Source organism: Salvia hispanica, chromosome 5, assembly GCF_029641045.1.
Source record: "Salvia hispanica isolate PSC_SH4W2 chromosome 5, Shi_PSC_v1, whole genome shotgun sequence".
NCBI classification, from domain to species: Eukaryota; Viridiplantae; Streptophyta; class Magnoliopsida; order Lamiales; family Lamiaceae; genus Salvia; species Salvia hispanica.
In genome coordinates, this window is record NC_142696.1 from 43,439,084 (window position 1) to 43,451,217 (window position 12,134).

Here is a 12,134-nt window from a genome sequence, read left to right on the forward strand (position 1 = left end):
CATGTGCGACGCACGTGAGTCGTCAATTATTCAGATACCGCCAAATGATGAGTTGCATCACTTTCACTGCTACGATTTCGACACGCCACTGCTGCAGCCAATTCCAGCCGTCCGATTAAAATCACTATAATGACGATACCACCCTCCAACCAGTCTATAAATTCATTAGTTCCCTCTGATTTAGAGAAAGCTTAGAGAAACTGGAAATCCTCAAATTGAGAAAGAAAAAATATTGCCCAAGAAAAAAGTTCTTCTCCTCTCCTCTCCTCTCCTCTCCCCCAATTTAATCTGGTAAAATTGGTGAGGAAACCCTACCAGGGAATGCAGAGAGATGATAAGATCGCCGGTTTCTAACCCCCAATTAGGCGGCGGAAGGGCCAAGAAACCGCTCACCAGCGGCCGTAACTGCCACCGCAAACACGTCGAAGACGGGTGAAACCGCCTCCACTAACCACCACCACTAGTGAACAGCTTCTGTTTGTTTCCTTTAGCAGTCTAGTCTAGTAAGTATATAAATCCTCTAGTTTTCTAAAAAACATGACGATTGCGTCGGAAGAGAAGTGCAGCGGCGTGCTCCACGGCAAGTACGAGCTCGGGCGCCTCCTGGGCCACGGCACGTTCGCGAAGGTGTACCACGCGCGGCACATGCAGTCGGGGCGGAGCGTGGCGATGAAGGTCGTGGGGAAGGAGAAGGTGATCAAGGTCGGCATGATGGATCAGGTGAAGCGCGAGATCTCCGTCATGAAGATGATGCACCACCCCAACATCGTCGAGCTCCACGAGGTGATGGCCAGCAAATCGAAGATCTACTTCGCCATGGAGTACGTCCGCGGCGGTGAGCTCTTCGCCAAGATCTCCCGCGGACGCCTCAAGGAGGAGGCAGCGCGGGGGTACTTCCAGCAGCTCATCTCCGCCATCGACTTCTGCCACAGCCGCGGCGTCTACCACCGCGACCTCAAGCCGGAGAATCTCCTCCTCGACGAGGAAGGCAATCTCAAGGTCACCGACTTCGGCCTCAGCGCCTTCTCCGACCACCTCCGCCAGGACGGCCTGCTCCACACCACCTGCGGCACGCCGGCCTACGTCGCGCCGGAGGTCATCGGGAAGAAAGGCTACGACGGCGCTAAGGCCGACATCTGGTCGTGCGGCGTCATTTTATACGTTTTGCTGGCTGGCTACCTCCCGTTCCAGGACGACAACATCGTGGCGATGTATCGCCGGATTTACCGAGGCGATTTCAAGTGCCCGCCGTGGTTCTCGCCGGAGGCGAGGAAACTAATCACGAAGATGCTAGATCCTAATCCTTCCAGCAGGATCAGCATCGCGAAAATCATAGATTCATCGTGGTTCAAAAAATCGTCGATAAAAATGATCAGATCTAAGGAGGAGCAGGAATTTGCCGCGGAGGATGAGGTGAGTTTGGGGAAAGGAAAGGAGGCGCAGACACTGAACGCTTTCCACATCATCTCTCTATCGGAAGGATTCGATCTGTCGCCGCTGTTTGAGGAGAAGAAGAGGGCGGAGAAGGAGGAGATGAGGTTCGCGACGACGACGTCGGCGAGCAGCGTGATTTCGAAGCTGGAGGAGGTGGGGAAGACGAGGAATTTCAGCGTGAAGAAGAGCGATTCGTGCGTGAGGCTGCAGGGGCTGGAGAGCGGGAGGAAGGGGAAGCTGGGGATCGCGGCGGATATATTCTCGGTGGCGCCGTCGGTTGTGGTGGTGGAGGTGAAGAAGTCGAGCGGTGATACGTTGGAGTACAACCAGTTCTGCAGCAAAGAGCTGAGACCGGCGCTCAAGGATATTGTTTGGACTGGGAATTTCGTTCCTGCTTGAATTCTTCTTCTTCAATAAAATATTATTGCGTGTGTGTGTGTTTTTGTTGGATTTGAGATTTCTGAATTGAATTGATTTGGTCAATTATTCAGATTGTTCTCTAATATTGAGGATCAGTGTTCCTGGTTGTTCATTAATGTATGTACCTATCTGTCTCTATGTTATAATCTGTGATTATGTACTGTTGAATTCATCCATCTTCAAACAAATCTTCGTTCAACTGTGTGTATTTGTTTTTCTGCAACATTTATAACATTCATCTATTCCTCCCAATTGAAATTAATATTTTATTTGACACAATTTATCTAGGTCATTTCAGTTTTCAACATTCTTGGGTGAATTCAATCTTTAGTAATTGAATATCAAAAATTTATATACTACTACTACTACTACTCTATCCATTCATAAGAATAAAAGGCTTATTCCTAACTCTCGAGAGTTGTTTATTTTAATGGATAAAACATAAAACAGACACGATCCATACGCTAGAATGTACATATAAAGGATAGAGTCATTTAGATTATTTAGTTTTGTGTTTTAACAAATGGATTGTGGTATAATTAAAATGGAAAAACAGAGAAAAATAAGATTTCCTTATGATAAACCTAACAAAATGCAAAAAATCAAAATGAAGACAGTTTTGGAATTTTGTACTACTTAACTACTATGAATTGAAGGATGATTAAGTAATTAACTACCAGTAATTAGGTGATAAATAATTATCTAGTTAAATGATTACGAATCATCATCAAACTTCAAGGTATCTTATTTTATCAACCTTGTCAGTCGATTACATTTTGAATTTGTGTCTAGTTAAACTAAGCCTCTCAGATATATGTGATCATTAATATTGTTAGCTTCACATAGGTGATGATCAATTGAATTTTATTTTTTCATCACGAGTATATTAAGAGCATATGCAGCGGTGGGCTGTCCGTCCGTGCCGCTGAGCACGAGCTCGTCCGTCCGCCGCTGCGAACTGTCCGTCCGTGCTAGCGGCACGCCGCTGCTCTTAGCTAAGAGCACGTCCGTGACGCTGAGCAGCCCTACGTGGCGTCTTCTTATTGGCCAACGGCATAGCTGTTGGTAAATTCGAATTTTCTTTCTTTTTTCAAAAATTCATAAATAATTCAAAATAATACCAAAAAATAAAAAATAAAAAATAAAATTTGGATTCCCAAAAAATAGAGCCGTTTATGGACGTTTTTTTTGGATTTTTGTGATTTTTTTTAATCCCAAAATCATCTATAAATACACACATTCATCATCCACTTTTCACACATTATCTCTCATTCATACTTTTTCATACTAAATCATCTACATCTTCCTCTCACCCAAACTCTCTCTAAAAAATTCAAAAATGGATTTCACCAATCTCATTGCGGAAGCGGAGCGCGAAGAACAAGAATATTATGAACAATATTGTGCCGCCTATGAAGCCTATGTCGCTGCCAATACCCCCGCCCCTCCTCCTCAGTCAACTAGAGCAAAACGTCGCTACATCCCTCGTGATCGAGAGGGAGCCCATGAAAGGCTCGTTGCCGACTATTTTTCCGACCAGCCGCGGTATTCAGAAGATTACTTTCGGCGCCGTTTTCGCATGTCAAAACGGTTGTTTATGCGTATTGTCAACACATTGCCCACCCGCGTTGAATACTTTCAAGAAGGTGCAGACACAACCGGTCGGCAAAGTCTCACGGCGTTACAAAAGTGTACTTGTGCCATCCGACAACTTGCTACTGGGCAAACGGCTGACCTCTTCGACGAGTATTTGCATGTCGGTGAGTCAACTGGAATCCTATGCCTCAAGAGTTTTTGCGACGGCGTTCGTTCTGCTTTCAGTGAGGAATTCCTTCGGGCACCCACCACCGACTATTGTCAATGGTTGCTTCGTCTTCACGAAACAGTCCACGGTTTTCCCGGTATGCTAGGCAGCATTGACTGTATGCATTGGAAGTGGAAGAATTGCCCGACTGCTTGGAGGGGGCAACACACTTAAGTGGCCACAAGTCCAACGCTTATCCTTGAAGCGGTCGCCGACTACCGCCTATGGATTTGACATGCATATTTCGGTGTTGCCGGATCCAACAACGACTTGAACGTGTTATATTCTTCACCACTCTTCGATGATGTTTTGAATGGTGTAGCACCGGCGATCGACTTCACCGTCAACGGAAATGCATACCACATGGGTTACTATCTCGCCGATGGTATCTACCCAAGGTGGTCGACTTTCGTGAAGTCGTTCAGCAATCCACAAGAGCAAAGACGGATTCTTTTTGCGTAGCGTCAAGAGTCTGCTCGTAAAGACGTCGAAAGAGCTTTTGGTGTCCTTCAAGGCCGATTCAACATTGTGAAGTCCCCTTCTCGGCTTTGGTACGTTAAGAATATCGCCGACATCATGTACACATGTATTATCTTGCACAACATGATTATAGCTGACGAAGGACCGATGGCGGCTAACTTTTACGACGAGGATGAAGCCGGAAGCTCAACCGCGAGGTCTCCCCCACACCGAGGTGTGCATACGACAGTGAACGAGAGAATCGAAAGAAGACACACAATGCGCGATACAAGAGCCCACACTGAGCTACAAAAAGATCTAATCAATCACATTTGGGCGAAATTCGGCAACGAGTAGTGCGTCTTTTTAATTTTATTGATTTTAATTGTGTAATTTTTAATTTTTAGGATTTTAATTGTGTAATTTTTAATTTTTAGGATTTAATTATGTAATTTTTAATTATTTTATAATTTGTAATAGTATTTCGGATATTTTTAATGCATTTTAATATTGTGGAAATATTTTTATTTAAATTGAATAATAGAATGGTGGGACCCTTGAGCTTGTCCTTAGCTAAGAGCACGAATGTGAGTGTTGTGCTCTTAGTTAAGGAAAAGGAGTAAAAGTGGGTCGGGGTCCACTTCCGTGCTCTTAGCTAAGAGCACGGATAGGAATGCTCTTAGGTGATGCTAGGTTTTGAATAAAGTTGTAAATAAATATCGTTTGTAAATTTCTCGCCGAATTGAAAGTGGTGGATGCATCATAAATCGCCCAAATAAATTAGGATGTTATTAATAACGCAATTATTGAATTGTATATGACAACATGAAAAATAAAATGATGATAGGGGTTGTCTCTATTTTTATTGGGCAAGGTGGATGAGCATCATGTGTTTGATGGCATGTCCACTTATAGAACTAAAAGGATATTGTTTTTTTCTGAAAAATTTCCTTTTCGAGGGAAGTGATGTCAAAAAGATATTGTTTTTTTTTTTCTACAATTTTTTTGCAATGATGTCCTTGGTTCCTCTCAAACTATACGTGCCCTTCTTGGATAATTCATTATTCTTATTTCAAGTATAATTATCACCAGATTAATCTTGATGCATGACTGAAATATATTTTAATTTTCTAAATTCTTGACTAAATTCTCTTTTTTGTATTGTGTATTGTTTGGTAGAGCTCACACCGCGTATGCAAACACTTGTGTTCTTATTTTTTGGATGATATTGTGCCTTTTTTGTTAAAATTCATAGTATTTGATTTAGTAGAAGTAACATATATACATTATGTTATATGGATGATTATTTCTCTATCCGTGGAAGTTATGTTGCTTAAGTCCCATGTTCCCCTTTCCTAAATTTGCAATAAGTCACTCAAAACAAACGCAATATATAATGAAATTGTTTCTCCCAAACTTGACAACATAAACATCAATCAGAAATGAGAGGTTGGGGGCATACCTTAATTATTCATTCAGAGTTGCAAAATGAATAACATTGCGACACCGCATATCTATTATTTATGAATAATGATGATAAAGATAATATGATTGTATTGGGAAATAATTTGAACTTCCTAAAATATAACACATCCTTATCAAACTAATTAAAACATCTTAGTGCTTTACAACTCATACTCTGATCAATAAGTTTGAGACAATAGGTTCGTATACTGTCAAATTGCTCCTTCATAAGTAACAAATGATAATAACTTATAACGAAATTATGGGTGATTTTGGATTAAAGTCTCAGTTTAAGTAATAAAGCGAAATTAGGCATAATGATTATTTTGGATAAAAGTCTCATTTTAAGTAATAAAGTGTTATTTCTAGGACATATCGCGAAGATTATTATTGAAGATAATTATTTCTAGGCTATTTTTCTTTTTCTTTTTCAATTTGGGGAAGGAAGAGTTATGTTATTTTAAGTACTATACATAATGCATAATTCGTGCCATTAACAACAATTTTGTCATTTTGATGTCAATTTGAATAAACATGTCCATTAACAACAATTTTGATGTCAATTTCTTACGAATTAATAGAGGCAATTAATTTGGATTAAATTTGAATGTACAACAACGATCATAGATATGCATATAGTTTATTAGTTAGTTTAGTTATATATTTTCGTGCATCGAATGCAGGAAAAAACTAGTTAAAATAATTATCATGTCGATATCAATACAATTGACAAAAAAAACATTAGATTTTACAAATATGATCAAGGGAACGGTCGATGGTCGACACATCTCAATTATTGCATTAAAACATAGTAATTACTGTATTAATTAAGATGGTAAAGTACAGAAAAATGATAGTATTATCAAGGCTTTATTCCTTTTAAATACAATAAAATAATACTACAATATTATCTGACGTAAATGAGACAAACATGTTGACACAAAATTCCTTCGTTAACAGAAAAAGGTTGACGCATTAAACAATGTATTTTGCATGTTCCCCATTTTTTTTTTATAAAGAAGTACTATGAATCTAAATACTTTAGTATTTGTACGATAATTATTAGACTAATTAGTGTAGGCCTTTTATTTTATTTGTAAAATGACGCTATCATATCCCAATGTACAAAAAGGTTAAGGGCGCTAATATATTGAGCCTAGAGCGAAGCCCAGTTCACAATATTAAAAGTTCATTATTTCTCAAAAGATTCGTAAGTCGTAACCCAATAGTTTTATAGTAGTAGTATTTATTTGGAATTAAGATGATATAAACATGATTAAGTGAGTATTTAATTAAGATTCCAGACGTCACTTTCACAACTTTGTAGATTGGGCCACAGGTTAGGCCCATTAAAATGCTAAGCTCAATCCATTAGGTTTGAGGAGTATAAAGGTCGTATTTTAGGATTAACCTAGATAGATAGAAAATAATACTCTCCCCTAAAAAAAATAAAGTAATTTGTGTATGATACGAGTTTTAATGTAGAGTTAATAAAGTAAGAGAAAAAAGTAAGAGAGAAGGAGAGAAAATAAGTAAGAAGTGGTGTTAGTGGAATGATTATTTATTGAAATCTTTCTATAAATGAATGTGCTCTGTTTTTGTGGATGCCCAAAAATGGTAATTGTGCTCTATTTTTTGTGGACAGAGAGAGTAACTTAATACAGTATATTATTTAATTTGAAGCATTGATATAAATAAATAATTAGGTTAAAAAATACTACTCCTACTATTTATTCATAATCGCGTTATAGGTTCTCATGAAAATCACGCTACTTACCAATAAGTAGTGTTGTGGAATTCGAGCTTGCAAATAAAAACTGTTAATTCACGAATTACCAATGTGTACTTTAATCAAATCTAATTTGATACAAGAATGTATTGACAAATACGTATTACCTATTATATTAATACAAGAATTCGAACTTGCAAATAAAAACTGTTAATTCACGAATTACCTATTATATTAATACAAGAATGTATTGACAAATACGTATTTTGTCTAACCAACAGTATTTCTAATTTGATAAATCAGTCCGATGACAGTCTACATAGGGGTGTTCAGTTGGCAATACTAAATCTCATGATTAAATATGTATCATGTTTGATTCATAAGATTAACCCCCACAACTTAATCCTAGATGGATAGTCTCCTGATAATTAGTCATAGCCTCCCCCTTCAACTTAAATAATCTCACAACTTAATCCTTGATGGATAGTCTCATGATTATTAGTAATGGCAACCGAATGCCACCATAGTACTTAAGCAAATCGCGGGTTGAATACTCATTATACCGACCATAGTCTAATTCTTCAAATTTACTAGTATTATTTTAAAATTCAAATATATACCCTACCTATATAATTCAATTCCTAATTCAATTTTTTTTTTATGTATCAAACTATACTAAGAAATGAACTATAAATTTAAAATTGAATGCTAGCTCTTTCAAATTCATACCCTCAGTTCCAAAATATCAAACGCACCTTACAGCAAATTCTTATTTTAAACTTTCGTAGCAATTCACATATTTTAAATTGAATTATTGACCTACCATATAAGATTTGATAAGTTTACACGAGTATATATGTTTATTCAAAATAGAGATTCGAGACAGAGTATACATATTTCATATATCGTAATGCATTTGTTGACATATTTGGCTTATTTGTAAAGGACTTTTTTTGCACTGATGTCTTAACTTTAGCATATTATTTATAAATGGTTCCTAACTTTTCGACTTGTTGCACGGTTGACCCCTAACAAAAAAAATTCCACCATAGGGCTCTAACAAAAAATAAAATCACAAACGTTACATATTTTGCCAATTTTCGAACGAAATTGCCCAAATAGCTTGAAGGGCAATTGCGTCTCATTATACCTGAAACCTGCCAGCCTGCACACCTATGTTGTGACAACAAAGCTAGGGTGTGTAAGAGATGTCAAAAATCAAACAGTCTATTTGTTTTCATTTTGTTATGATGTTGAGTTATATTATCTCTCCCTCTTTAATCATTCGTCTTCGTTTTTTTCTGCCTTCTTCCCATCTCGTTTTTTTCTTCTCCGTCGTAGTTTTGTGAACCCCACGAATCGTCATCCCTAACTCGAGTTAGTGTGGTTCTGTTTATTTTTTATAGAGTGAACTGCTTCCCGTTTAGGCTAAACGATTTGCAAAGCGAATTAGGGGTTTAGGGATTTCCGATTTTAGGGTTACCGTACTATGCAAATATTGGGGGATTTCATTTTAGAGAGTACTATATTTTGCAAATATTGGGGGATGTCATTTTAGCAAACGATTTAAGGTTACAGTAGTGTGGAAATTTTTGGGATTTCATTTGTTGTTGTTTTTTGGCTATTGCGTTAACTTTAGCATATTATATTCTAATTCTGGATTTAATTTTGGTTTCGTCGAACTTGCAATGCTGATTTGAATTTTGTTATGTTGAATTGAATTCAGGCAGGCAGGCCCTGTTGCAATGTCCTCTTCTTCTTCTCAATCTTACGGGTCAAGCTTCAATTGGAATTGGCCTCGTCCAGAAATTGTGAACTGTAATCATGATCTTGAGGCTGAGCTTGTGATATCTAGGACGGCTGCTAACCCGGGTAGACGGTACTATCGCTGCCCAATATGGAAGGTTAAAATCTTGTATTGTATTAAGTATTTTAAAATGAATTTTGTTGGCAGACACTTTAATTACCAAGTTATGTTGGCAGGAAGATGATTGCAAGTTTTTTCGATGGGTTGATGCGAGCCTGTCCCCAAGCCAAGATAGTTACTTTCAAAGAGTGAAACTTGAACGAAACCAATTCGAATCTCAGCTTAGAGCCAAATCGTTAATTGAAGGTGTTCTTGAAGAGAAATTGCACACAAAAAGTGAGGAGTGTGAAGCGTTGAAGTTACAATTGACAGCGAAAACGGACGAGTGTGAAGCTTTGACAATGAAAATTGCTAAAACAACGAAGACGTCCCGAAAGTATAAATTCACAATCTTGTTGTTATGCATTGTAATATTTCTACTTTTGTAACGAACTAGGACGTACTGTCTTTTGTTATGGTATGTGGGACGTACTATATTTTGTTATCTAATATAATTCATCATGTTTTAATTTTCATTTTTCGATGTCACATAGCAGTATTTTACTTATTATACGATATAATCACAGAAGCCACAAACTAGTTTACAATCACATAAGCCACAAACAAACTAGGATACAATCACAGTTCAGGACACAAACTATGTGAGAAATCAGTATTTAGTTTGCATGGAATATCATAAATCACGACTCAGTTCACGATTCAAATTTGAAGTTATAACATAAAATCACGAATGAGGTATTCTACTTTGGATGAAATAACACACTACGAATTGTCGAAGATGACCATCAAATGAATATGCTTTCATAACCAGCTTTAAGAATCAGTTATCATCAGTTTATCTGTGCCACCGAAATCCATACCAAAATACATGCACCATATTGTTTGACACCACAATTTAACATATCTAACTTCAGTTCATCACCACTGCTACCAAAATACGTACCAAAATACATGCACCAAAATATTTCCTCAAAAACACCATAATTCACAATACATGACAAAAAAAACCATCTCCAATACCTCCAAACACCTCCACTGCACTGCTGTCTCAGTAAGTAAGATAGTCAATCTTGATCACCGCGGCGGCCACAACGCTGAGGCTGAGACCTGGCCCTGGTCCTGCTCCTAGTGCTAGGTCCCGGATCCGCAACATTAGGCTGCAAGAAAGAATATGATATACAAAAGCACTTCGTATTATTTTATGCGAAAATATAATGCATACTACCTCTTGGCTTTGGCGATTGTTTGATGAATCGGGCAAGTTACTCCCCCTCCTATCCGTCGTATGCGACCCACTTTGCTGCGAACTCTCTCCAACTTCAGCACGAGCATCTGTCCGAGGATCATTGCTGCAAGTCCTCCTGTTATGGCCTTCTAACCCGCACCGGCGACATCTCATTATGAAGGTCCGTCGCAGTGACTCACCTTCGTCGGCATGAAGACGAATCTGGGGCTCCTCACGCCTCAATTTCTTCGGTCGTCCGCGCTGTCGCTTTGTCCTCGGAGGCGCCAGTTCCAATGCACCATCACAACTCTTGGGCCAATTGTCCACCCCATTGATTGGGTAAAGGACATTTTCGTATAGCAACGTCATAGTGGACTTCAAATAATAGCGGGAGACGTATCGCGTGACATCCTCGCCATTCTTGTTGATTGTTGCGATAGCATGAGTACACGGAATCCCTGTCAGCTGCCACAGTCTGCATGAGCATGTAAAATCGCGCATGTTCACAACATATTGCCCAGACGGCCCTGATACTTGGTACGAAGACTCTCCATTCCATGTAGTTCTCCATGAAGAAGCTCTCGCGTACCACTTATCAACAATCTCCTTGATAACAGGAGGGACTGCGTGATTGTAGCTTTTGATCCACTGGCCTCTGATCTGGAGCCTTTCCATCTGACTGGTTCGGATGTCCTCCAACATACTGATAATAGCCTTTTCTCGAGCCAATGCAATCTTCGAATTAAAGGTCTCGCAAATATTGTTGAGGAGCACATCACAACAAGTATGTGGGGAGAAAAAATCCTTCACCCATTTATCTTTGGGAGCAACCCCAGAAAGCCACTGATGTGTTGAAGGGTACTCAATCCGCAGAGCTTCCATCTTGTCCACGTAATGTTCCAAAGTTGTACTCGCGGCTATCTCCCACAACCGTTCTTTGAAATTTTCCCCAACGAATCTCTTCTTGAAATTATTGTATATGTGCTGAACACAGAAGCGATGCTCGCTTTGTGGGAATTCCTCAGTAATCACTTTCGCAAGACCCTACCACCCGCAGGTACACAACAATCATACTAAATAATCATACTAAATATTTGATAAAAACACAGATAAAGTATTATTAAAGTTTAATCACATCCGAAGTATAATATGTAACGTAACAGTGAAATCACAAAAAGGTACATACCTTTTGTTGGTCATACATAAAGACATATCGAGGGCCATTTGCGTGCAAATCGAGGTCGTCGGACAAGTACTCCAGAAACCACTTCCACTGGACATAGCTCTCTGCTTCAGTCACAGCCCAGGCAATCGGCCACCAACCATTGTTGGGATCAATTCCCATTGCTGTCATTAGTTGCCCTTTGTACATTCCTCGCAAGAAACACGCATCCAAGAAGATAATTGGTCGACAAAACCGCGTCCACCCCTTTTTCAATGGTCCAAGGCAACAGTAGAACCTCAGGAATCTCGGGCCTACGGCGCCAGTATCCCTCGTATTCTCATAATGTATATGTACACTGGACTCAGGGTATGTCCGTTCCAATTCGGCTTTGTAGTAGAACAGGTTCCTGTACTGGGTTGCCGCAGAGCCGAATATGCCATCCAGTGCGTGCTCTCTGGCCCGATATGCCTTCATCCTACCTATATTTAGCCCAAAATCTTCATCGACACATTGCCGTATAGCTGCTAGCGGAATGTGAGGGTTGGCTTTGATCTTTTCCATGTAACG

At 39.2% G+C, this 12,134-nt stretch overlaps 2 protein-coding genes across 2 annotated transcripts; one reads left to right on the top strand and one right to left on the bottom strand.

The window, feature by feature from the left end:
* The first annotated feature begins 175 nt into the window (after positions 1–175).
* On the top strand, positions 176–2,053 carry SIP3 (SOS3-interacting protein 3). The gene has a single exon (XM_048086577.2). It carries the CDS (start codon positions 538–540, stop codon positions 1,831–1,833), a length of 1,296 nt encoding a protein of 431 aa, XP_047942534.2. The 5' UTR covers positions 176–537; the 3' UTR covers positions 1,834–2,053.
* An 8,188-nt stretch (positions 2,054–10,241) lies between these two features.
* LOC148926889 (uncharacterized) lies at positions 10,242–12,128 on the bottom strand. The gene is made up of 3 exons (XM_089058097.1): positions 11,589–12,128; positions 10,403–11,446; positions 10,242–10,334 (listed from the first exon to the last, which is right to left on the bottom strand). Exons 1-3 carry the CDS (start codon positions 12,126–12,128, stop codon positions 10,242–10,244), a joined length of 1,677 nt encoding a protein of 558 aa, XP_088914223.1.
* Between the last annotated feature and the right edge of the window lie 6 nt (positions 12,129–12,134).

Coding starts and splice junctions, on each gene's coding strand:
- SIP3 (XM_048086577.2), top strand. CDS start 538: ATGACGATTGCGTCGGAAGAGAAGTGCAGCGGCGTGCTCCACGGCAAG.
- LOC148926889 (XM_089058097.1), bottom strand. CDS start 12,128: ATGGAAAAGATCAAAGCCAACCCTCACATTCCGCTAGCAGCTATACGG. Junction 11,447..11,588: donor TTATGTATGACCAACAAAAG/GTATGTACCTTT, acceptor TGCGGGTGGTAG/GGTCTTGCGAAAGTGATTAC. Junction 10,335..10,402: donor ACAATCGCCAAAGCCAAGAG/GTAGTATGCATT, acceptor TCTTTCTTGCAG/CCTAATGTTGCGGATCCGGG.